Source organism: Drosophila gunungcola (assembly GCF_025200985.1).
Source record: "Drosophila gunungcola strain Sukarami chromosome X unlocalized genomic scaffold, Dgunungcola_SK_2 000036F, whole genome shotgun sequence".
In the NCBI taxonomy this organism is placed as follows: Eukaryota; Metazoa; Arthropoda; class Insecta; order Diptera; family Drosophilidae; genus Drosophila; species Drosophila gunungcola.
In genome coordinates, this window is record NW_026453188.1 from 741990 (window position 1) to 769575 (window position 27586).

Genomic DNA, 27586 nt, shown 5'->3' on the forward strand with positions numbered 1-27586 from the left:
CTTAGTTACATTTTTGGTTTTCAAGTATGCCAGGATAGAAACCTCACAATCGTTTTGGCTTCTCAAGCGATATCAACTGAAAATCGGAGCTAAATTCCGCTCTCCGTACAATCTACTCTAATTAAGTGTTTTAGCGACTACACAACCCAATTAAATAACGAAAAACCAAAAAAAAAACGAAGATGCTGTTACTGCGACGTTGTCCTAAATTAAAACTGCGCCCTTGGGTTCGTCTTTGCTCCGCCGAATTGATCCATAAGGTAATACCTCCCAATATTTCCTTAAGTTAAGAGCTTAATTCTTTATTCTCTGTTTCCAGGATGGATTTATCGAGAAGTTGCGCCACAGCTTCGACGAGGATGAGCGCAGCAATATGGTGGTGCCCACGTTCAAGAAGGCCATGCTCTATCCGGATGAGATCGCCATTAAGGACATTACCGGGGAGTACACCTATTTCCAGTTGTATCTGGCCGCCAAACGTCTGGCCATTCAGATCTCGAATATATGCGGTAAGTACTGGTTCATGTTCTTTATTTAACGTCTGAATATTTAAATTGGCCATCACACTAGTTGCTTAGTTAATATTAAATATTATACACCATAAGAGATAAGCATTAGCAGTTTTAAAAATATATAGTCTTAAATATTATAAGTTTTAGCCCTGTTAGTCTTTTACAATTGGGTATGATAGTTTACTAGGTTTATTTAAATGTTAAATATTTTGAAAAAAATACATTTTTTCTCGTTTGGATTCCCTCACTTAAATTTAGTTATAATAGTTCCTATTCAAGATAATAATTTTTAAATATGTTATGATCAATTATTAGGCTTACATCTAACTATATCCCAGAATTCATATCAATCGCTATATTAACATGGTCATTTTCACCGCTTTGCAGGCAGTAGCTCGCTGTCGAATGTGACGTACTTGTGCTCGAACAATGCCTTGTGGGTCGCCATCCAGTGGAGCTGTTGGATCTCCGGTCAGGTGGCGGTGCCATTGGAGTCCGGTCAGGCGATGGATCAACTGCGCCTCCAAGCGTCCAGCTGCAAGACCAAGCTGTTAATAGCCACTCCGGAGTTCGAGAACCTTGCCCACGAGTTGTCGCAGGGCCTGAAATCGGCCACAATCGTGCTGGATCACACATTTGTGCCGACGGCCGAGAGTGTGTCCTCCACATCGATGTATGCCAAACAGCTGGTGAGCACCCAAGGAGCAATCCTCACGGAGAGCACCATTCCGGGTGACTTTTATGCCAAGGCGCCGGCCATGCTGATCTACACGCCCAATGCGGTGAACAGTCCCAAGCCGGTGCTATTGACCCACCGCAATATCGATGCTCAGGTGCGATGTTTGATCGCCAGTTGGCGTTTGGGGCCCACGGACTGTATGCTACCCATACTATCCATGAATCGGATGCATGCCGCCTTGGGTGCCGTACTAAATGTGGGCGGCAATGTGGTGCTGCAGCAAAAGTTTAATGGACATAATGCCTGGAGTGCTCTGTTGGGCATTAATAGTCCGTCCAAACAGCGGGTCACCCTCTTTTTGGCCATGCCCATTGTCTACAAGCGACTGATTGCGGAGTATGAGAAGATGTTCGCCAAGGATTCGCGAATGGTCGATTATATTGCGAATCATTGCCGGCAAAAGATCCGATTGATGGCCACCGCTTTCGCTCTGCTACCCGACTCGGTGTTCTACAGATGGCGCGAGATTACGGGTCAAAACATATACGAATACTATGGAATGATGGAGACGGGTCTGGTCTTGGGTCATACACTGGCTGAGCCGCATCGTGATCAAACAAATACTTCAGCGGGATCTGGATCTCCGGGTCCAAGTAATGTCGGCAATGCGCTCAACGATTATCGTCCTGGTACATTGGGTGCTCCTCTAAAAGGAGTTACAGCCCGATTGATCGGCAACAATGGTGATGAGTTGATAACCTGCAAGAACGAACTGGGCGGAACTGTGGATCATGGTCTAATACAGGTGGAGGATATCGGTGGAGAGGCATCGTTGGCCCAAACCGTGATTGGTGAACTCCAGATTGCCGGTTCGCATCTGGTGTCCAGCTCTTTGGCCAGCAATAATCATCCAATCGAACAGGAACAGAATGTCCAAGATGGTTTCTTCAAGACCGGCGACATTTGCGCCTATCGAAATGGGCACTTTTATTTCCTCAGCAAAACCAGTGATGTCTTCACCGTCGGCGGTTACAAGGTATACGGATCGGAGATCAAAAAGGTATTGATCTCCCATCCAAATATTAACGATGTGGCTGTCCTGGGAATACCCAATAAGTTGTGGGGCCATCGTCTGGGTGTTATATGCATTGTTTCGCCGGATGCGGATATTGATTTGGATGCGATCAAGACGTACTGCTATCGCCACTTGCCGGCCCACAAGTGTCCCACCGTCTTCAAGACCCTGGTATCCAAATAGATGTAATTGGCTTAAAACTAGTCTTAAGTCCCATCCCAACTCTCGCGTTTCAAGCTACAAATTCATGTGATTTTTGCTCTGTTATCCAAAAGATCTTTCTTTGTAATACAAATAGTAATACTTAAAAATATTTCCAATTCAAACGATTGCCTTTTATTTTCAAGCCAAATATTTATGTACATCAAATATTATTACTAGTTCCACGTTTATGCTACCAAAACTCCCTGACCTCTGTTTATGCGATATTATTGCAAATAGTGCTATGATTAACTTACTTTAATTATTTTAAATGGTTTCAAGAAATGTAATTTTATGTAAATACTTATCTACAAATTCATTCAAATTGTCCAAAAAAGCCTTGTATTGCCTTCTTTTTTTTAATGGAAAATACAAAAAGTATTTCATTATTTTTATTATCAAAGGCTTTCGTGAGTTTTGGTGTAGCAAAAAAGTTTTACAATTACAGTTAATATTTAGAATGTTGACTGATTTAGGCCTTATATTTTGTGGGGTTCATTTAATTGACTAACGTACAATTTCTTGAAAAACAACATTTAATTTAGGCACACAGTGGTGGATACTGCGAGCTCAATCCCTTGGGACACTCACTGCCTGCCTCTGGGCATACGCTATAGACACTATGACCGATGACATTCGTATAAGCGTAATTACAGGCCATATTGTATCTGTTAAATTCCTTCGCCTCGTAGTTAACTATGGCACAGCCAACAGCGTAACTTTTCTCGTTAATCAAAACGGTTAAGTGACCAATCACACTGTTTAGAAATAAAGAGAAGCATTAACTGCAGGTGATATAAATGAAAGTAAATTACTTACGCCGGACTGTTTTCGGGATATGCCTTTAGATTGTCGGCTGTGACGTCCTTTTCTTCGCCTGCCCACATCTGAACAGCTATTTCGAAAAGATCCTTTGTTGGCATCGTCATATCTTTACTGTTAGACTGCCAAAATCCTGCGTTAAACAGATTCTGCCCGGATAGTCGAAACTTTTCAGTATTGTGGCATTCATCGTGCTTCATAATGCAGCCTTTGGCATTGAGTTCCGCCAACTTTGCCAAGTCTTCGTCCCATTCTACTGAGGCCATTCTGCAGGCCTTATTTGGAAACTTTGCCTTGCCACTGGCCCATTTTTGTCTTACCAAATTATGAGCTTTGAGCACTGTATTAATATCATCCTGATTGATTTGAACTACGCTGGCATCTTTGGAACAGGCGTCACCAAAGGATTCGTTTAAAGGCTGCTTATGGGATATCAAAAGAATTAGATTCAAATTATACAAATATTTTAATAATTTTTTTTTATAAAATAATCAAATTATATTTCTTTACTGTTGACTTATAAATAAATCACTCACACACGCAATATGGGTGGTTCCAAAAAAACAAAGGTTCTTCTCACAGTAATCCTCACCCCGACAGTGGATCACAAGGTATAGGACCAGTACTGAAACCTTATAGATGCCGCCTAACATTTTGCCACTTTTTTAGAAATTTAAAAATGGCAAACTGCTTTTATAAGCAGCGAACGGTTATCTCTGGAAAATTTGCACGACAAAAGGCGACAGTCGCCTGCTGCAATTAATAAGTTATGACCCATTTACATTTAAGGAAAACTAATTGTCTAGAGTGGCATCAACGTGGAGAAGTAGTAAAATAAAAACAGAAATAATTATTTAAAATGTACAGGTTATTATCTATTATAATTTATTCAAAATGGCTTAAGAGCACAATTCTATACAAACAAACTTTAAGTAAAATATATTGTTTAAATTTGTTTAAAATTAAATATAAGGGTGATTAAAAATTGTAATATTCATAAAATAAAATGTTAGAAATACATAGTTACAACAATTAGGAAGATATAAATTTCAATATTTTTAGCATAAATTTAATCGATTACCCAGTCGAATACTATCGATAGCTTGCAGTTCTGCTAGATAACTTCTTTACAACACTTAATGGCGGGCACTTTAAAACTAAACAAGAATAAATTAACCTACTTTTGTTTGACCAATTAATCATTACATAAACGGTTAGCTATAACAAAATATAAATACAATTTTTATCAATAAAACTCCTCGACACTCTATCAATGCTTATAATTTGTGTGTTAAGTTTGCGATAAGTTTGTTGATGTTGATGGCTTGTTGTTGTTTACTAGTTTTTTTTTACAATTTTGTTTACGCACAATTTTTTGTGTTAACGTGCCGGTGGCAACGTCCACGTTACAAAATTACCCTTTTTTCTATTCTTCTTCTTTTTTAAAGTCAGATAAAGCAAAAAAAAATCTATTTGCCAGCTAAAAATAGCAGGCGGCCGCAAAACAAAAACCAATTTACAATTATGCTGAATGGGAGGTGTTATTGCTTTTGCTGCGCTGAAAAAATTGTGTTTCAATTATAAAATAAATTTAAATTGACCAACAGTTCTATAAAGGGCAAAAGTTAATATACTCATTTCGAAAATGATATAAAAAGATAAAAGACATTTGATTTGATTTTTTTTCTTAAGATATATTAGTTTGTTTCCTTTTTATAACCTTTGTATCGATTTTTGAACCAGGAAATCGTGTTTTACTTAAAGTCAAAATTGTATTTAGTTTTAAATTTTAAATATTTATCAGAAAATATCAGGCAAATCAGTAACATAAAAATATAAATCGACATGATGAAATTTCTTATATTTAAAGAATCAATATAAACTTCACATTAAATAGGTGAGAAAATTATACCTTATGCAATATTGAATATTTTTGCATATATTTATTTGATATTGAAACCCATTAAATCTTATTTTTTACTGTGTGATGGATCTCCACTTGGCACTTAAGGAGCTTTCAATCGGCCCGACATCAGGGTTATATGTTATATGCCGGTGTGGATTACACCAAAAAAACTCACATGCCTCTTGTGTTTGTTTAGATTTTTCACATGTTTTTGTTTTGATTTCTTCTTTTTTTGTTTTCTGGGCCACGTTGTTGTTTTTTGTTTTCTTTCCCTTTTTCAGAATGCGGTTTGTGGTCGAAGGTCAATTGCACAAGCCCTTAAAGTTTGTTTATTGGCCATAAATAAAAGATTAATTTAATTAATTTATCATTACCGCCGAAGGCGAATGCGAGCGGCATAAATCTTTCAATTTTATAATTCACAAAACCAAATTATTGACCTATTTTAATTGATTTGAGAAAGAAATGGTCAATTTTAGAGAATATCTTTAAGATAAACTATCTTTCTTTTATAAATTTATTCATTGCACCTTATCAAAGATAGTTTTTTAATTAAATTTGCGTCGTTTAAATAAAAATGTATTGAAGATTAAATAAATTAAAATAATCTTATTATTGATTTTATTCAACGTTACACCATTTTAAGTTATAGAACAATACATTAAAATTCAATAATTTTTATAAATTCAATTTGCAACACTTGTTACGGTAAAATCATAAATAAACTAAAAAAAAAAACAAACCTATCTTACAATTACAAGCTTATGTACCCAATTATAAAACAATTGTTTACCAAAAGTACAAATATTTATTTATTCAATAGCGTTCGAAGCAAAACCCTTTACTTTAAGTGGTTCTCAAACTGTAACCAGATTTCAATGGCCTTGTTTACCCGCCGAATTTTCGGCGCCCTTTATTTACCAAACATTTTCGAAAAGCAATTCCCAGTTTCCAAATCTATTTGGTGTTTGCCTTTTTCATTTTCATTTCGTATTTGCGTTTTGGCCCAATCTTTACTCTAAAGTTGGGCTGGCTTTTATCTCTCGCTTTTGGGTTTTGTAACCCACGATGGTCAGAAAGTCATGTGTTGTTATTTTTATTTTTCGGTGTTGCTATTGTTTTTGGGGATTTTATCAGCCATTATAAGCAGGTCGCTGATAAGGCGACCGTCAGCTGTAATTTAATTTAGTACACGGAAAAAATGTTTTTCATTTATGTCATTTATGTAAAGAAAGGAAAAAAAAAAATTTTAAAACCTATTTATATTTGAGATTATTTTGATGATATGACGTTAATAATTATGCTCATATTTATGTGCCCACAATAATTATTAAAAAGTGTGTATTAAAAAAAGTATTATGAGTTAAATCTATGATAAATTATATCAAATTTTTTCACCGTTTTTTAATTTTCCTGGGAATAGTTTGAATTAAAAAAATTCATCACTTAATTTACAATTGTTTAAAAACAACGATATAATGAAAAAATAAGACTATTAATGTAAACCAATCCTTAATGGTATAGTTTGTATTGGTATAAAAAGTATGATATTTTTTTCAGTGTGTTCAGATTTTTCAAGAGTGTTCTAGAGTTTCATAGTTTTTCCACTTAAAATTTAAATTTAAAATTTGGAAAATTGAAAAGCCAGACGAAAACCTACGACAACATTGTGGAAAAGGATGCGTTGCAAGTGGCACGTAGTCGCTGTTTTTTTCTGATTTTTTTTTTTGTTTTTCTGGTGGTGCAGGCAACTGAAAAACTCACACGCACACACACCAATGCACGCGACGCTATTAAATTTTATGTCATTTTATGTAAAGACGCAGCACGACTTCTCTGCCGACGTCGCTGCCTCTGTCGCCGGTGTGTCGACGTGCCAAAATCCGCATACTGAAAAAAAAACTAGTCAACCCAAAACAAAAACCATCCCTTTCTTTTCTTTGTGGGATTCGGCACTATAAAGTAACAAACTTAAACCTCAAAGTACCAGCTAATACTCATTCTGTTAAAAGGCCCAAAAGAATCAATGAATCAAAAATACAATGAACACTTAAAACATATTATTTTACACTGCGTTTTTCATAAAATTGTAGTTTATAATTAAATTATGTATTAAATTCAAATTAAAAATGGCATTAAAACTTGTTTTTCACCAAACACACTTTTAATTAATTGCCAAACAAACAATTTGTTTTTAAGTTATTTTTAGGCTAGTTGCTAACATAACAAAAAAATATGTAAATAACAAATAATTTTGATTTTTAAAGTATTTTTCCATTTTTATAGTTTATCCTTCCAAATATATAAAATTAGCAAAAATTAAAAATAATTAATTCAAAAAGAGAATGTGCCGTAGAATTAGCTAGAAATCATAAATTAAGAAAAGTAACATATTCATTGAACCATGTTTAGGTAGTAAACATTTCAGGGGGTTAAAACAGCATCCAAAATCAACAAAATTAAAGTTGCTCACATGTTGCTGCCGTTGCTCTCTTTTTTCTTTCTTCTTTATTTTTATTTTATTTTGTTTTTGTTTTTTTTTTTTTTTTTTTGAAGCCGGCGTTGGGGCGCAACACGTACGCCAAAAACTGAAAAGCAGGGAAAACAACAACAGCAGAATCTCTCGCACACACGCACATCGATTTAAATGGCGTTGCGGAAATCTGAAATGGCATTAAAACTGTGGAAGTGCGGACCTTGAAAAGCGCGACAAGAAATACTAGAAACGTAGAAGCTAAACTCATGACAAAAAAAAATTCGAAGAGCATGGAGCACAAGGCTTCCCTTTTCGAGACGAGACGATCTTGTCCAATATACTTGGGCACTTCGCATCGCACACGTGTGTGTGTGTCAACACATTCCCCCATTCCGATCAGATCCCCGGCACACGCCCAAAAAACATGTATAAAACAACAGCAGAAACTTGGGAGCGGACTTACAATTACAACACGGTGGGCCCTGCCTAAGGTGAAAGTTAAAAAATAGTTATTAAGTACAAAAATATTTTATTTTTAAGCAACGCATTGATTTGATAAATGTTATGGAAAGCTCCATTATATACATACATATTAAATATGTATGAAAGGAATATTGTTAAAATGATTTATGTAAAAGAGTTTTAAAACATATGTAACCATGACATTAACTTGCATTTTTAGGCAACCATTTAAGAAAGTAAAACATAAAATAATAATCCTCACATTATTAAATAAGTTAAGCCTCAATCAACTAATCAATTAACTATAATACAATAATATTTGTACAGAAATATTATAGAAAGGGTAAAACTGTTTTCAGATCGTAGTTTCTAGGAATATCAATGGTGCCCCTGTAATATTTTAAAATATTTAATTTATATACTATTTTCCAATTACTGTTAAAGAAAGGATAAAACTATTTTGTAGTTTCTCTAAATGTCCACTGTGCTCTTTCACCTTTTATTTACGCGCGCTTGTTAATTACGCATTTTAATTTTGGGCAATTACAATTATTTGGGGATACTTACTTGGCAGCTGTCATGTGGATCGTGGGTGTAATGTTAATAACACTCTGTGACGTCATTAGACAGGTCGTGTGGCTCCAATTTGTTGTTTATTTTTCTCTAATTTTCACCCTCTCTGTTTGCATTTGCAGGTGCAGCAGCAAACAGATTATAATTTATGTATTTGTAGCGGGTGCATGCTAAACTGCACACACTCAATTATATACGGTGTATATATGGTGTAGCATTCGACTGAGACCCTGTTTTGGTGGTCATATGCTTGCAGTTGTTTTGTGTTGCTTTTGTTGTCCCTGGACCTGGCGTTACGTGACGGTCGGAAAGTCAGCAGTCAGCCGATGCGCCGGTTGTTCTCGCACACGTCCACCCCGAAAAGAAGTAACGTTTATGCGGGCCTAGGGCATATCATGATCACTAGATATAGTATTATTAAGAAATCATCTAAAACAGTTATAATGGGTCGGCAATTGTGATTCATGCCAAACTTGTTAAATCTAATTAAGCACATATAAAAGTCCTGACCATAAAAGCTTCTTAAGTAACATGTTCCCCATAGCTATTATTTATCACCAAATAATTAGATAATAAAACCCTCATAAGTCATTTTAACTAATGGTACCAGAAGGAGTAATGTTTATTTTAGGCTTAAAGAATATTTATATATATAATGCAATTATGATGGTTCGACAAGTGCGATTTCTAGAATACCTTAAAATAACGTATCAAAAGGGATCTAATAAATTTGAGCAGTCTTGATTATAATACTTTATTTATACTATGTATTTATGTATACTTTATACATAAATCCACATTTACAACTTACTTACTTTTCAAAAGCCAAAAGTTATAATGGGAAGTACCCTAGTAGCACCCTAATTATCTAGATTAGTTGTTTCATAATCTTTTTAACCTGATTTGGTTGAAGAAATTACGATTTAAGCTCCGCATAAACCACTTTGGAAACTTCCCGGCCAGCTCACATGTTTCGTTTTTCTGCCTGTATTTTCAAGTTTTTGCCTCCGCAGAGTGCAGTGCACTCGCTGCCGCATTCAAAACGGTAAAGTGGGGGGCCTTCGATTTTTATTTTGTACATCAAATGTTGCGCTTCTTGGCGGGACCAGTGCTCTTAAAACTGTTGATGGGTGGAGGCCTACAGTTTTATGGAAAGCATTGATCTGGATGGACAGTGAAATACGATTACAACTAACAAGATGATTGGGCATTAGTGAGTTGCAATCTTGATAGTTCCCTTTAGTTTTCACCGGCCACTGATATCCATTTAAATCACTCCTCCTCATAATTTTTTTTTTTTTCGTTCTCGTTTTGTTTTTGTTTTCGATGCAATGTTTTTGGGTCCAAGTCCATTGGCGCTCTATTTGATTAAGACTATTATACAATCTCACACGTACACCTATGTAACAAGTGTGTGTGGGTGTCTACAGTTGAGTTAACAAGAATATGGCTTCTAAAGCTTATTTAGAAATGATTTTTTATTTTGAGAACTTCTGGGATATACATAATAATAAAAAAAAAACTTAAATGTTTTAAAGTACTTAAAGGCAAAGCATAAAAGATTTTTTTTTTATTAGAGTTACAATCTACTCTAATTTTGGATTTATTAAAGTTAATTTCTGTCTTACTTTGCCATATATGTGTACAAATCTATATACCCCAGACATTATAAAAATTAGTTTTAAAATAACATTAGAGTTAAAATGATGAACAGCCTTATTTTTATGCTAGGAAATAAAACTTGTAATCGAACTATAATTTTTACTTCAAATGTGTGTGTAAACATGCGTTTTCTGTGGGTCTATGAAGTAGAACAGAAACAGAAAAACCGAGAACCAAAAGTCGCTCACTATTTGTGCGTGTGTACATATGGTGTGTGTGCGTAGGGAGGTGAGGGGTCCCTTTTTGGAGTGTGCAGGGGGATGAAGGGTGACATGGGGCATATTGTATTGGACCGACAGTTTGTCACACGCAGCGACCTAAATACGCACATTTAATGATAGTTTGTTTTTTAATTTTTGTTTCTGCTTCATTCGTTTACATTATCAATGGATATTCGGTGTGCCTATGGAAGTGCATGTGAATCCGTGTTTATGTAATGCATTTTCCATATGAAAATGAATAGAAATTCTCCATTTAAGCTAGGTTTGACAGTCACTGGAATTTGAGTTTGTTTGTTTTTGCTTCTGCCTATGCTCCTTCTTTCTCTTCTTTTTCCTCTTCTCTTTTTCAACCGGCTTACATGGTCTGCTTGTGTGTGTATGTGTACTTACATACAGCGGAGGTCACAATAATAGTAATGACTTCGTTTTCGAAGTTTGGTTTTTAACAGTTTTTTGAAATAAAAAAATTGGAATTACCTTTAATTGTTAAACAAGTGTTTTTGTTTAAAAGTTTACAATTTAATCCAATAATTTATAAAAAGTCGTTTCGGTTCCTTAAAATAACTGATATATTTGTTACAAATTTAAGCGAACTATAAGGTGCAAGCTACATAGCTAGTAAATTTTTAACTATTACGATTCTGTTAAATTGTTTTAATATATGTATATGTATTGTTTATCCTATTAAAAACATTACTTGTTGCTATTCTTTTGTCGGTCATCGTAGGCGTATTGTCTGCTTCTGGCAACAATTTCCAAGTAGCAGTTTGTGCTGTGTCCCCGCACCCTTCTTATGCTACCCTCCTTCACACACACACAACCGCACACCCGCTCACACACACCACGAAATACCGCTCTGCTTTTACAGGCGTCGACGTCGACTTCATTTCTTTGCGCAGCGATGGTTTTCAAAACGAATTCGAACGCTTAAGCGAACGGTTGTGTTTCCTCTCAAGCAAACAAAATTATTCCAAAAACCAAAAAAAACTGAAAACCCAGAGAAAACAAAACGAAGTTAATATACAAAATAGTGTAATAAAATAAAGCGGTACAAATAAAAGAAAACATTTTTTTGTGGTGCATCCCAAAAAACCGGTTGTTAAATGCGCGTTGCAAGAAAAACAACAAGAGACAAAAAACTAAAACAATAAAAGAAGCAACGTTGCACATTTTCTGGAGTGCAGCTCAAACTGTGAAAATAAGAAGCGAAAATTGAAGAAAAATTAAAGAAAATAGAACGAATATCTGAGCGAAAAACAAGATGGCATTCTCGATTGTGAGCCGCGGTATTTTGCGCACTTCGAGAGAAATTCTGGAACGCAACATGGCCGCAACTGTCGGCGCTTTTCAACAAACCGCCTCCCCGCCCCCGAACACGCCCATTTCGCACAGCGACTGTCATGTAAGTGCATCTGCTTTTTTTATAGTGTATGCGAGTTTTAAGTGACGCTAATTCAATTACCAGAAGAGCTCCAAAAGAAGAGCTCAAAACAACTGATTTCAAAAAAAGAACTCAAAGGTAGGGTTTTAAAACAGAGACTTTAATTTAGATTCCCAAAAAAATTTTAATCAACAAAAAAAATTTTTTTTTAATTTTTATGTTTTGAAAAAATTGGGACCTAAATGCAAAACATGAGTTTTAAGAAGTCCACAAAAATAAAACAGTTCTTTGGAAAAAGAGTTTTTTTAAAAAATGCCAAAAAAGTAATTTAAACTAAATGTTTAAAACATGAACAAATTCCTCTAGAGCAGCTTCCCAAGAAGTAAACTAAAAACAAAACGGAGAAAAGAGTCGCAATTTGGAAAACAGCCAAAGGGGGAGTAGAAAAGTGGATGGAGAGAAGAAGGGGAAAGGGAGAATGAAAATTGGAAGAGGGATGTTTACGAAACGAGGCCAGTGCCAAATAAACTGTAACAGTTGCTCACAAACTGTAAGAGCTCCAAATTAAAACTAACATTTTTAATTGGGTATATCTTGACGTATTGTCATTGAATCTAAACCGCTATTTTACCAAATGGAGGATGATAAATCTCTCCTTTTACAATCTCTTAGTACATACACATATTCTTCATAATTGCTAAGTCGATTTTACCGACACACTTAAATTACTGTGTTCTAGCTTATGGCCTCAATAATTTAGCATTTTGAGATGTTTTGATGATTGAGGAAAACTGGCAAATGGTTTAAGGATCAATCATTAAAGGGCGCAGCTTTCTAATCAATCAATAATAAACTAAGAAAGAGGCTCCGAAAGACGCATTTCCCCCAATGAAACAAATAAAACAACACACCGTAATGCAAACAAAAGAAAATTACACAGAAAAAAATATGCAAGAAATATAACATTTAAATTAAATCAAGTAGAAAGGTTTTTTTTTTTGATGGCTTAAGATAACATAATTATATTAAAAACTTTGAATTTATTTTATGCGTTTACCAGTCGTGTTATTTTGACTACTTATTTGCCTTGTTAATCCATTTGTCTCATTTCTAATATTTTGTTAGCTATGACAATGCTGCCAATGTTTGTAAACTATATATATTTGCATTAATTTATCGGTTTCGAAACCAATATTGTTATATTATGTTGATGTTGTTGACTCAATATAAACGTAACAAGCTATGCCAACATCATATTTGTTGGTATTCAGGTGAAAGTTGTGAAAACTGCGCAAATTCTGTGGCAGGAAAATCATGCGCAAAAGAATTGGAAATATTAACAATAAAGGGACTTCCTCTCCTTTTTCTCACTCTCCCCCGAAAAGGAAGTTTGAGAGTCACAGGAAATGATTTCACTGTTGGATTCCGCTTGGTTTTTATTCGCTATTTTTCCTTTTGCTGCTTATTAACATTGACCTGTTGCTCGATTTTGATTTTAATTTGCTGCTTCTCTGCATCTTCTCCATAAATCATTGGCATTGTTTTTTGTTTTATTCTCTTATGGTCGAAACGTGTTTTTTTTGTTGTTTTCGAGACGCGCAGACATTTAATTGAAAGGAGGCCCGTTTTTCGCATTCATTAATTCGTATTTTGGAGAAACTTGTTTACGAAAAAAAAACAATCCAAAGTTCGTTTAACCAAGCGAAGCAACTGGAACCGAAAAAGGTTCCAAAACAGTCCAACAATAAGTGTGCGGGTCTTTATGATAATGGTGTATGTGGTATGATATCATCGTCGTCGGTGGCTGCCAACATCTGTATTTGGATTCGTTCTTATCGAGCCATTGAAATTCAAAACGTTTACAAGAGTGTTCGGTTTCTTGTAATTAAAAAAGAGCAAACTCTTTATCTTTTCTAATGGCATTGACAGAAGCTGTCGAACAGATGATGGAAAAAACCATTTCTCCGAACTGGTTTTCGGCATCTATAATTATCTTTTTTAATTTTTAATGTTTTCAATGTTTAGAGGTATTTGTATTTTACTTTAGCAGAAAGATTTGTTATAGTATTTTCTTAGACACATTTTCTTCTGTTTCAAATTAGAAAATGTATTAATTTTGTATCTCAAAATGTATTGGGTATTAATATAAAAATCGTTTCGAAATGTTATATTATTTTGGTTTTGCTCTTTCCTTTAGTCTTTTATAACTCAACAATTTTTAACAAAGATTCCGAAACTGGTTTCTAACTTGCTGTATTTATTTTGTTATATGATTCCCACGTGGTTTTTTCACTACTGAGTGACTCTCAAACTGTAAAATGAGTTCAAAGCATAAGTGTGACAGTCATTGTCGCCACTTTTTTGTGGCACGATACTTTGAAAAACTCGTAAAAACCGATAACGAATAGGGTTTAGAATTGTTTCGTCAGTAAACAGAACTGACCTTAACAATGGGAAAAAAACAACCAAAACCAAAACAAAAATAAAAGAGAAAAACAGCAGTGCGCTGAGTTGTAATGAAAAACATAATGATATAGGCCGAAGGTCATTCAGCCACCATATCAACAACAAAAAGAGCATTCAGCATGGTGATATAACAAAAAAAAATAAACTTTAACATAGTGATTGGCTAATAGTCTACTTGTAGAGTAACATTTATATTAATACTATTTAATAGAAATATAAAAGAAATAAATGTTTGAAAAGTCTATTTTAAAATAATTATAACATAGTTTTATATAGAATGTTTTTGGAAAATTTTAGATGTTTAAAATTAATATTACTTTTCCTGGGGAATTTATTACTAAATTAAATTTTAATAAATAACCAAAAGGACTTTAAATGGTGCCTTAACTAAGAAAAATAAGAATTGTATACTTAAAAGACATTTAAATTTCCATTAAATAAGTCGCTTTTTTTAAAATTTTGTTTACTTATTTGTCTTTACTGTCTACCAACTTCAGCGCCTTTTCCTGGCAACTGGTGGCAATGTCTGTGGACATGGAGCACACTCACTGCTGTGGCATCAGATGCCAACTGCCGTGGTCCAGGCCGTCCGTCAATATTCAAAGAAATCCGCCGGAGCGGCCAAATTGCGACGTGAGGTGGAAAGTGATAGCGATTCCGATTCGGACGATGAGTTCGAGCGTCGTCGCCAGAAAACGGATTCCAAGCGCAGCGAACGGGTGAGTGAACTGCTTGAAAAACGCATAAATATATAGTATTTCTCGAATATATAACCCATAAAGGAGGCCGAAAAAAACAGACACACCTCCACGTGTCTGAGATATTTCAATTGTGTTCGCTTAGCAAGCCAAGAAACGTGTTTCGAAATTTTGGCTATCGCTCTCAATGCCGTTTTTTGAACCTGCTCTGTGGTATTAACAAAAATATCTAACATTGTAACCTGGTTAACAGCGGCCAGTTAACAGAGGGAACCGGTTTTTAAGTTCGGCCTATTTTAAGATCAAAGCTTGCGGACGGACTTAGAAATACCCAGAAACAGCTTTAATTTACAAAAATTTGACTTTATTTAAATATAAGCTAAAAGCTGTTCATTAAGAACAGTGGAGCTCATTCAAACCAAATTGCACTCTTAAAAAGCAGTTTTTAAGTCCTTAAAGCAGTTCAGTAAAAATTGTGGGGACGTAAGTAGCTTTCGAGTGTAAGCAGTACCTACGTGTTCTTTAAATGAGCTTTTTCGTAAAATAAAACAAAGCACACAAGCAGTATAACTGTGTCCTGTGGCATTTACTTGTAAGCAGTTTAAGGGAACAAGCAGCTTAGCGAAGTTTCCATAAGCTTTTTAAGCTTATTCTTCCTTTCCAAGCAGTATTTAAAGAGCAGCAAAGCTCAGGAGCAATATGAAAAGCAGTTTAAAGTTTTAATAATAAGCTTTTTAGGAGTTGTTTTTGTTTTAATCAATCATCATTGTCATTTAATAAAAGGTGAAAAATAAATTAAATATAATTTCTATTTCATTTTTTAGGGCGACTCTGCCTTCTGGCGCCGCAAGATGCGTACCCTTCACCGTATTTTGGACGTGAATCACGACGGCGTCGTATCCTTTGACGACTTTAGTTTGCTGGCCAAACGCTTCAACGATCTGGGCCATTTGACCCCAGAGGTCGCCGTCGAATTCAACGATGTGATCAAACATACGTGGGAGGAGCTGTTCGGGGAGATTACCCCCTACAATCTGGTGACTGCCGAGCAGTTTCTTACCGATCTGCACCATCGTCTCAACGACAAGAAGATGGCCAAGCGGATTGGTCGCTTCCTGCCCTATTTGTTTAAGGTTGGTATACTAACATATATTAAGGTAAAAAAAATTATAAATTACTGATTTAAAAAAAAAATTATCGAAGAAAATTGTTTAAAAAAAATATTTATCTAAACCACAAATCTTTTAAATTTAAACGAAAATTCTGCAGAAATATTTTTTTATATTTCATTGATAAATAATTGTGTTTTACATTCTACATTTTACTTTTACAAATAAAAATGTTTTGGGTAAACCACATACGAAATTAGTATAGACGCGAATTCTTCAGCATTGTTTACTCAAACCCCATTCCATTCATAAAATAAAGTTTTTCGATCTATAAAAGCTAATTCTCTTTAATTTATCGCTTGTTTTCAGGCTGTGGACTTCGATCACACTGGCCATTTGGATCTCGAACAATACAAGCTCTTCTTCCGCTGTCTGGGACTGACCGAAGACGACGCTGCAGTTTCATTCGCTGTGATAGACAAGAACGGCGACGGCCAATTGTCGCTCAAGGAGTTTGTGCATTTGGGCCGCCAGTTCTTCTTAACCGAGGACGACTCGAAGATATCGAAAATGTTCTGGGGACCACTGGTGGCCGATCATTGACGGGGTGCAGTCACTGCTGTAGATCACAATTCAATCACAATAATACCAGAAAATCCGTTCAACAATCTAGACTATCCAAATCAACGATTGCAAAACCATGAAAACGTCCGATGCCACAACATCGGCAACAATAACACCAAACAGCCAATGCTACATACATTAATAACGACAACGAAGGTGGCCAAAAATAATGATCATGATGATAATGATGATGCAGAAATGAAGATAAATATAACCCATATGGCCCATTCGTTGCCAACTCGCGTGCAGGCGGCAGGCGGCAGTTGGCTAAATCTACAGCATGTGGCGCCGCATAAATCGGGACCAATGATAAACATGATGACCAACACCAGCACCACGATCGTTATAAGGAACATGAGCATTTACGACTATTTACGGCAAAATTTGTGCAGGTCAAAGCGCCACCGCTCGACCATTGAACCCCATCCATCACCCCAATGTCCCGCCTCCAAATTGCGCAAGCACAACTTTAGCAATTACCAAAGGGAACGGGAGCGGGAACGTGAAAGTGAAAGGGAAAACAATCATAAAGATCACCGATCCGGGGGCAGACCATCGATGGATGACTACGATATAAGATTCTTTTTCTACCTTAACTCGCTAATTTTATTCACCATGTCGTGCAGTCGTCAGTCGGCCGCCGAGGGCGATGACCTCAAGCATTTTATTTGCGACCGGATCCGGAAGTTCGATCGTCTACGGCGAAAGGCCCGAAAGCGCCGGAAGCGAAGGCCCAAGCAGCTGACCGATAATCAAATGCACCTCTAAAAACTCTTTGAAAGTGGAGCTATTACATACTACACCATGCGCAACCCTATTTACCATATTCATAATCGATTATTTTTTTGCCTAGTTAAGAGTTACGTTTAACTGATATATTACACAATACAGCAAGCATGATATAACGGAATAAAACTGATTTTAAAATGTACGATTAATAATACGAAAACGAGTTTATAAATCATTGGGGGAGTAAAATATTTCTATTGTTTCCAATATTTACAAATGCTATTTGTTGACCTTAACGTTTAATATTTATTTACTAATTACAAAATGAAATGATTAAATATATCATTAAAGTAATTGTGCACTGCAAATGCAATCGAAGGAAGCCCTTCTACACATTTTGCGCAGAATGCATGCAAATGCAAAAAGGCAAGCAGACGGTACTTCCTTACATTTTTTTAGTGTTTTATTTAGTTTTTTTTTTCATTTTCCCCTCACTTGGCATCTGCGGCCACATATCATTATGTAAGCGCCAGCGAAAAGGATTTGCGATATCAACTGAAAAGTGTTTAGCTGGATGTTGCGACTTTAGAAAAAAACGGTATTTAAAATCGGAGAAGGATTAGGCAGAGTTTCTAATGCTCTAAAACATCAATTAAATTTTAAAACATGTTTAATTTATTTTAAGAGGTAAACGACTTAACAAAATAATCTTAAATACTTGTTGTTGATAAAATTAAATGGAATACTTAATATTGAGATTGATGGTACAACTCAATATAAATCTAAAAATCTGGGAAATTATATTTTTTTATTTATTTATTTATTCATACCGCCAATGGATTAAATCCTTATTTGTCTTCTAAGTTGTAAACCTAACTCTAAAAGTAAATATAACATATAAAATATATGATGATAAGGGAAATAAAAGTCTAGAAATCTTGCAAAATAACGACATGATAACGACATGATAAGGTTAAAAAAACTAGCAAAAACAAAAAAAAAATTTTTTTTTTAAATTCCAAGATAACAAAAAAACTATTATATTTTAACATATTTTTTTAACCAAAACTAGAGAACCCGGTTGATTAATATAGTAGGTATTGTTTCACAGGGTTGCCAAGTTCCTAAACTTCATTGATAGGGCATGAAAAAGAATTACGTTGTGGAAAAGGGCAAGAAAAACTTGTCGCGCGTAAATCTCTGTGATGGCAACCTCCCACGGCCGTCTAGGCTGGCTGACCAGAGCTCATTATGCGCATTTGTTGCTGGGCGGAATAAAAAAATAGATGGGGGCTTTTGGGGGGTTCCAAGGATATGCTACGACCATTTCTTTCCTCTACTTCTAGTCCTTCTCACACATTTTTTTTGCAGCCCCGCAGCCTCATTTTCCCGCTCCCATGCTCGTTTTTTATTCATTTGTAGCTAATAATTTTAATGCTATTCAAAATTATGTTGCAAAAAAAAAAAAAAAAAATGAGAAGACAGAGAAAAATGGGGGAGAGGGTTGAGTGGGCGATGGAAGCCATGTGAAAGCATTTTTCGGGACCCCTCGCACACACGAGCTCGGCGCTTATAAATTGCATTTGTATCTAAAAGGACATTAATTTTGGTTGCACAATGAGAAAACGTGCTGACCTTAAATTTTAATCAATGCATTTTAGCTTGAAATATTTTCATTTTAAATGATGACTAGCAAATTTGTAAGCTAATTTTAAATGGAAAAGGAGAAAATTCTATATTAACAGCAAATAAAATATAATGATGTAAAAAATTATCGAATATGCTTACTGGTGGCTTATTAAATTTTAAAATATTTTAAATGACTTTAAGGTATATAGTAATTATTCAAAATGTAAATGAAATTTAAGTATTTTTCCAGTGCATTTGTGGGTAAGTTTGTGTGTGCAAGCAGTGCTGTCGCCTTTCTGTCCCTTTTGCGCATTTCTTACTCGCTTCAATATTTTATAATTTAATTTTTTTCCTTTCCCCTATTTTTTTGTATTTTTTTTTTGGTTGTGCCACGCACATGACGACCATCGCTAATCCTTTTGCCTCACATATACTCTAAAAAAAATCACACACACTTGCTCTGCTACATCTTTCATTATGTAAATGCACGCTTTACACATTTTTTTCAGATGCACTGTCCACTCTAGGCAACCCCCCACCTCACAAGCCCCATTTTTTAGCATATTTTTTATTTCCCAACTTGGGATTTGCTCGTGTGTGGGTTTGTATGTCTATATGAATAAAATATATACTCTACACACACACAAACACAAATGTAACTGGTTAAGTACATATGTAACTTGCTTTCGCCGTCCCTTCTACTAATTTTCATCTTCTACTCCTCTTGGCTTGATTTTTTTATGGTTCCACCCACTCCGTCCTCTATTTGCCATTTCAACGTGTTTTATCGCGTTTTAAGAGCAGTTTTTAAAAATTAAAAGCACGTCCTAAGTCCACATTTGGTCAACAGCTGCTGTCCAAGATGGAAAACCCATTCACCCACAGCCTTTCTTAGTATTTCTCTTTTTTTTTTCCACTGGATTTCCACTGGATTTCCACTGGATTTCCATACGAATAACTGTCTACTGAAGCTGGAATATATTCATATATTTACGGAAACCATTAAGATTGAATACATCAGGGCTTGAGGTTTAGAAACTAAAGTAAACGTAAATAACTGAACCAGGATGCTTTGGGAACTCAAATAATTTTATTTAAAAACATTTTAAGTTAACCGTTTTACCAAATCAAACATATTGAAATTTTAAAATAGTATTGTTAAATATAAATATGTTTCACTTGATAGCCAAACTTAGATTTTCAGCATTGAATATTTAGGGCTTAACAACTTTATAAAACCTAAACAATTTCCTTAAGATAACATATATGTTTTGCAAATTCAAATATATTTTTTAGACAACTTTTTAACTTACTATTTTGCCAAAATCGAGGACTGAAATCTGTTTATATTTGAAATTATTGAATATTAAGCTTCATTATACAATAATTTTGCAGGATAGACAAGCTTATTCATCAGCATCGAATTTAAAAGTTTTTAATGATAAGTGGGTAAAGTTAACTGAAATAATTGTCTGTCCAATTTAAATACATGTTAAAGAACACATTTCCAAAGGAAAATTTTTCCAAATTAAGGGCAAATATTGGTTTTGATTTGAAACTTATGAGCAAATGTTCAATTGGTATCCTGTTTTGATCATCAGCATTGCTGATCCAGCCATCGCTTGCCTTTTATAAATTAAATTTTTCTCATTTATCAGATTTTAAAAATGTCCACGTTGCTGTTTAATTCAGGTAACGTTTTCGGAAGGAAGATTGTTCTCGCAGATAAATAGGCACTGCAGTTATTGCTGTTTTTACTGCCTGCCACAAAATGCCTTTGCGGCTGGCATAAATTTAGCAGCTAATCATAGAAAAAAGAGACTCAACTTACTTATCCGGCGAAGGCCATAAAAGTGCGCTAATGTTAACCCGTTGCGTTGGCTCCTGTTTGAATTACAACGCCCCCACTCACATGCGAGGGGTTAAGGCGGCGTTATGCTGTTGGCATGATAATTTAATTACAGCTCTGGGATTGGGTTTTGCGGCAAAGGCGGCATCAATCTGGAGCTTAGACAACACAATCTTCCACATGTGTATATGACATCTTCATCTTAACACCTTTTGGCCAACCTTCGGAGTCAGATAAAAAAGCAACAACGCAAAGGTGTACAAGCGAAACCTAGGAAATCACTCCCGAAGTGGGCGTCAAGGAGTTTACTATGGATGACTATTGAATGCTCTGGGTTGAAAGATATATCTAGAGACAATTAGATGATAAGAAACCCTTATAATAAGATTAAAAAAACCCTACACTTATTATTAGAATTTAAACTAGATTTTTGTAAGTGTTTGGTGTTGTAAATGGTCTAAAAACATTTTTAAAATAACTCATACGAGTCGTATGCCAATTATACAATATCTGTTCAATGTCCACAGTACGTATGAGTGATATACAGACGGGAACCAAAAAGCGGATATCATAGTACTTGATAAGATTTAAAAAAGATTGGTTTTTAAGTATGAATTATTTGTAAATTCAAAGAATCTACATAAGAAGTTTGAGAATCGCATAGAGAGGCTCTGTTAAAATGGAACATCATTAAAACATCGAGAATCGCATAGAGAGGCTCTTACTATAATGCATATAAAAAATCGGTTTTTAATAAAACGAAAATTACAATTATTTGTTTTGCTGTTACTTCTTTCAATCAAAATATTTTCACAACAATTTAAAATAAGCCTTAGTATTTATAAGAACTGGATGGATACCCTTACAGCACCTAATATAGACCTATTTTTTGTGGGTGTCTTCCTGCGTTGTCAGGGTATAATTATATATTAAATTAAGCCATTTGCATGCGCGTATTTTTGGGCGCCCCCTTCTTTTTGTGGCCGGGCTGTGTTGTAGATTATTAAAAATTATGTCTCACAGTAGGACATGCAATGCTGGCAACCCTTCCCCCACATGCCACATAGGCCACATTAACGTGCCTGAGATAAGGAGCAGGCAGCAGTTGCAAAAATTGTTTCATTTTTTTTTCTTCTCTTTTTTTTTTGGTGGGGGGTTTGAAACCCCCTGACATTTATTGCTGTTGCTGTTGTTGTTGTTGTTGTTGGGCCAACGCAAATCCACGCAAAAATTATATTTTGACGTTTGTCAGTGGTTGGCGGCGGGGAAATAAAGAGGTGGGATATGCGAGCCAGAGAAGCCTACATGGCAAAAAGATAAAGAAGCAGAACAAGAAAATGCAGAAAGCGCAGGGGTGTTTGGGGGCACAAGGGCAGTGGAGGGTTAACCCTAACCCTAAAACGAACGAAATGCACTTTGGGGGTCTGGGGGTCGAAAGCTTTGCCAATGCCCTACAGTCGTGATATTTTCAGTTTTCAAGGGTTATTAAAACAATTGAAAAATTGTTTAAAAATTGATAAAATTAAAAGATTTGAGATAGTCAGAAACATATTATAGACAATTTTTTGCAACACAATTTTATATTTGGTATACTAAAATTGTATCTATTTTTAATTAATTTTTTAAAAATAATTTTAAGATATTTGTTAAAATTAAAATTTCTTAAGAATGTATTATTATGTATTAAATCTTTGAGCTTAAGTCCACTTGCTCCTATCCAACTAAACTATATAAGTTATGTTATTAAAAGTGAGGCACATCAGCTGCTCCATTTTCGTGCAGCGCAGTTTCACCGTCCAGAAAACTCATACATGACGGTGGCAACTCTGGCTGCACTCGTACCTTGGGGAGCTCGCCTCGTCCGAGATTTGTTTAACTAAATTTATATTCTAAATGCCGTCTGTCCTGTGGTTCTGCTGGGCTTTTTAGCCCCTTTGTTTTGTCTCTGTCTCTCTCTCTGTGACATAAGCCGCGCTGCTTAGTTTTAAAAACTTATTTTAATGTTGGAATTTAATTTTTTTGTTGCGCTTTTCGCCATTTTTGTTGTTCCAGTTTGCAGCGTCGGCCTTTTGCGATTTGGGCCCGGCCAGATGTCCCAACTCCACTCTTAATACATTTAAATTGCTCGCCGTGTGGAATGGTGTCCAAAGCCCTGGTATATATAACGCCACAGTGTTGGATGGTTGTGTAACAAAGTGAATAGTACAAACCAAATTGTAAAAATCAAGAGCTTTAGTATTTGTAAGGGTATTAAAAATCTGTATTTTGTTTCAACTCGTTTTTAATTAATTTAAATAAATAAACAATTTTTGAGTACATATTTAAAACATCTTCGGAGAATGTTTTTCATGGGATTTTTATGGGATTTTTATGGGATTACAATCATTTGTGGAACCTAAAATCGAACACACTTGCAGTTTGTAGTTAAGGATTTTACGAGTGGACGAGACAAGTAGGCGGAGTGTAGATATGACTTGGTTGCACCACTCTATTATCGCTATTATCGTATTTATAAATGTAAACTAGGCCCGTTTCTTCAGGAGTCGCAAGACTCGTTGCCAGAACTTCGGAATCGCCAGTCTTTGTCGAAGGTCCTGCAGAATCTCACCCATATTCTGGGCCTTGTTGTGTGGCGGCATCGGTAGCATGGCATCATCGGTAGTGATTTGAGGACCCCGATAGGATTCGACGACAGCCCGACGGACTCGTAGAGTTGACGACGACATGTGCGGCACCGGCGAAATGGGTTCGACCATCCTACCCACATACTGCTGGGCGAAGTTAGTCTTGATCTGGTTTTGGTTCATCTTCAACGCCATTATGTCTTTTATTAACATTCACCGGAATTTCTTGTTCGCAAGAGCTTGCAAATTTTGATCAAGGAAAATATATACAAAAAAAAATTTTTTTGATTTTTTTTTTTTAATTTCCTGCCTATCGTTTGCCGAGCCAGCTGTAACTGAACTGTATTCAAAAGATCAAAACTTAAGAGTTTGACAGGTAACTTAAGTAAATCGCAATGGTTTCTATGTTTACTCCGAATATTGAGAACTTTTAACTAGATAAAGTGTTTGAGGATCACATAGAATAGTTCACTAAATGGTGCGAAAGTTATTGTATATGAAGTATGTTTTTAGCAAATAATAATTAATGGTAAATGCTGAATACATTTTTAAATTGTCTAAAATGAAATTTATTCTCATTTCCTATCATGTTTTATTATAACAATGCTATGCCACATTTGTGTTTAGTTCCTGGCCTTTTTGCCACTTTTCGTGTTGACTTATACATGGAAAATGTGGGTCCTGTTTTATTTTGATTTCATTACGCTATAGTTTGTTAGATTTTTATAGTTTTGACCTAAACAAATAGGCCAACAACGTAAAAATCGTCCAAACAATAGAACAATGGGTGGGGTGGTGTGGTTGAGTGGTTGAGTGGGTTAGCATGGCATTCGGGTTCATAAATTTCAAGCACAGGACGCTGTTTGTCCGCTGTTTGCTGTGGATGCGGTAGTAAAATCGCAGCGGCGTTGTTGTTGGGTTATTTGCTAATCGTTGGCGGATTTTGAGGTCGCTTTGCACTAAACGATTTGATTGCTTAAAAGGGAAAAGATTTGGCTTGGTCTGTGATGATATTCCGCTGGAAAACTCTAAGAGTTTTAAGCTGATTTAGGACATAATTTGTTCTAAATTCTGGCATATGGGTAAAGAAATTTTTTTTAATATTTCGTTGAATGTTTGAAGGTAATACTTCTTCTATTATTTTATATTTTTGAAAAAAAATAATTGTATGTTCAGGAGGAAGCTCCTAAAAACGGAGTCTAAAATTATGTTATAAAATTATAACCTTTTTAAACGGAATTTTCTCCATTAATTTTGTCTTACTTTTGAGCGCCTTTTAAATGATTTCAATCTTCTGGACTAAAAAAGGTTTTGTCAGTATTATATTTTAATTCTTACAACTCTTGTATATTTCAACATTTTGGAAGTTGGATCGTGCAGTGGGGGCCAAAAGTCTGCTGGCATTAGCTAAGCCTGCATTTCTTTTACTTCCATTCTGTTGGCGGTGCGTGTGTTTTTGATTTTTGCAGGCGGTTCACGGCAAACGGCAGAACGGAAGCGAAACAGCAACGACACCTTTGAGTGAAATAAATGATAATGGCCTCAATGATTATGCATCGGCACGTTTCTCATCGCGACAACACACACAGATACACACTCACACAACCAAAAAGCCGGGGGAAAGGACTCAGGATCCAGGCGCTCGCTGGTTTACCGTTTACCCGTTAGCTGTTTTCAGCTTTGTGGCTTTTCTTGTTGCTGTTGCTATATTGGGGCACTGAGAAAAAAAAAGACCATTTCATAGTTTTCAAAATTTTCAAAATATATGTTAAGCCTATGAGGAAGCTTAAATATTTTAAAGATTTGCCTTTTAAAGATTAGACTTGGTCAAATAATGATGATGATGTTACCCGTTTGTTTAAATATTAAAAGCATATTTTTCTATAGCTGGAATTTATGTATACTTAAAAATGTGATTAAACAATTATTAATATTATTTTTGCAATTATATTTTTATAAAGTACTTATACATGTACTTATATATGTATGCGATATAATCTTCTTAATAGTATAGCTACAGCATTTGAATCTATATATAGTAAAATTCTTAACGATGTTGCTGCTTTATTTAAATTAATAAAATGGCGATGAAAAATTTTAAATTTTTCTTCGTGTTTCTGTGCTTTTACCACCATTCGCGCGATTTGCCAAACAAATTACAAATTGGGTTTAACTATTATTTTTTCGCTTGTTTTTGTTTGTGTATGTGCGAGTGTGCTGTTGTTGTTGTTGGTTTTTTTTTTCTGCTACCATCGCAATTTCCCTGGTCCAGTTTTGTTGTTGTTGTTGCTACCTTTCTGCGGTTTTCCCCTTTATTTTTTATTGTTGTTTGATTTTCGCGGTCGCGCGTTTGGCTTTTCATTTCATTTAACACGCCCGCCAATGTTTTTGCGGCGTTGGCTGTGTCAACAAATCGCAACGGCCCCCCTTTTTTGGCCACGCCCCCTTCCATTCACCTTAAACCCATGTTAGAAATGCATTAGAGTCTGTTTGGCAGGTGGGTTGATATTTTTTTTTTTGGGTGGGTCTTGTTTTCGGGTCCGTAAAATATCAGCGGTCTAGTTAAAACAAAAAAGGTTTACAAAAAAGAGGCCGGAAAATAAGCTCTTGTTTGTTGATATTATTCGAGACTTTGACTGGTTAAAATAAATGGCAGGAAGTCAACGTTTAAATAAGGGAAAATAAATGTGTGCCTGGGCAGTAATGATAAAGTTGTCTTTAAATATAAATAATATTTAAAGATGTCTTAGCTAATTACATAGATCTGCAAAAACTGATATAGTTCTAAGGCTATAATATTTTAAAAATATTTTTTATTTATTTTAGATAATTAATTACCGCAGACACACCGAAAAAAATATATATTGATTTACCAAAGTAAACTATCAATGCTAAAAATGTCCCTTTGAAATCCTAGTTACAGAATATAATGCTAAGATTTATCCTTAAGTGATTTCTGTGAAACTTGCCATGTTCCTCGAGAAAAATCTAAGGAAAATCAGCTAAATACGCACATCTGCTACTATCAATCTCCAGTTTCAGCGAACTGAAGTCAAATTATTATAAAAATGCATACAAATATATAAATAGTATAGTAATTTGCGCATTTAATTAAAACTATGATAAAGCATGCAAAATATTTCACAAGCTGGCAGACTTGTGTGTGACCAAGTGCTGCATAGCATACGTACTTACATATCAGATGGTACATATATAGGGCAAAATATAAAAAAAAACCAAACGAAGCGAGGAAAATAAATGAGTGGGGTAATGGAGAAAAAACCGGGGGAAGAAATTAAAATAAAAATTGCTCATAGCGAAAATCTTGCGCTGTAATTACATCATTTATGCAGGACGAATATGTCGTTTTGTTCCTCGCCTTCAGGACAACAAAAAAAAAAAAAAAAACAAAAAAAAAAACAAAGCCACATAGATGTGTGTCCTGCGCGCCTGCATGTGTGTTGGTGGCTGGCGGCAAATGCCTTTCAAATAAATACGAAACGGTCAGCGGAATAATAATCAGCAGTCGGGTCTCAGTGTCTCAGATATATATGGGATATATATCTCAGTGACAGGGCGACACGTACCGCCAACCAAAGGGGGAAATAGTGCTAAATGGGAGGAAAATGGGGGCAAAGAATACCAGAGTTCCACAAGAATAAAACGGAGAGATCAGCATTTTGTTAACTACAACCAGGAAACGGAAATGTGCATACAAAAAAAGGGATTTAAGAGGCAAAAGAAATGCGGCATACAAAAGCCGAAGGCAGATTTTTAAACTGAAGTATAAATATTGTAGGTAGCAGATATTTCTAGATCATACCTAGATCGCATTCCTCATAATAAACTACTAAGTATGTATAAAACGGTTTTTTAGGCACATATGTT

General features: G+C 35.3%; 4 protein-coding genes across 4 annotated transcripts; 2 read left to right on the forward strand and 2 right to left on the reverse strand.

Moving 5' to 3' along the window:
* Positions 1–8: 8 nt before the first annotated feature.
* On the forward strand, positions 9–2592 carry LOC128260653 (malonate--CoA ligase ACSF3, mitochondrial). The gene is made up of 3 exons (XM_052993801.1): positions 9–260; positions 320–509; positions 900–2592. The coding sequence occupies exons 1-3, from the start codon at positions 183–185 to the stop codon at positions 2447–2449; spliced, it is 1818 nt and encodes a 605-aa protein (XP_052849761.1). The 5' UTR covers positions 9–182; the 3' UTR covers positions 2450–2592.
* A 327-nt stretch (positions 2593–2919) lies between these two features.
* On the reverse strand, positions 2920–3982 carry LOC128260654 (antigen 5 like allergen Cul n 1). Its single transcript, XM_052993802.1, has 3 exons — positions 3826–3982; positions 3287–3708; positions 2920–3225 (listed from the first exon to the last, which is right to left on the reverse strand). The coding sequence occupies exons 1-3, from the start codon at positions 3940–3942 to the stop codon at positions 3009–3011; spliced, it is 756 nt and encodes a 251-aa protein (XP_052849762.1). The 5' UTR covers positions 3943–3982; the 3' UTR covers positions 2920–3008.
* A 7507-nt stretch (positions 3983–11489) lies between these two features.
* LOC128260667 (sarcoplasmic calcium-binding protein) lies at positions 11490–17816 on the forward strand. The gene is made up of 4 exons (XM_052993828.1): positions 11490–11991; positions 14934–15155; positions 15959–16267; positions 16613–17816. Exons 1-4 carry the CDS (start codon positions 11851–11853, stop codon positions 16844–16846), a joined length of 906 nt encoding a protein of 301 aa, XP_052849788.1. The 5' UTR covers positions 11490–11850; the 3' UTR covers positions 16847–17816.
* A 5659-nt stretch (positions 17817–23475) lies between these two features.
* On the reverse strand, positions 23476–24031 carry LOC128260665 (uncharacterized). Its single transcript, XM_052993824.1, has one exon. The coding sequence runs from the start codon at positions 23909–23911 to the stop codon at positions 23597–23599; it is 315 nt and encodes a 104-aa protein (XP_052849784.1). The 5' UTR covers positions 23912–24031; the 3' UTR covers positions 23476–23596.
* Positions 24032–27586: the final 3555 nt, after the last annotated feature.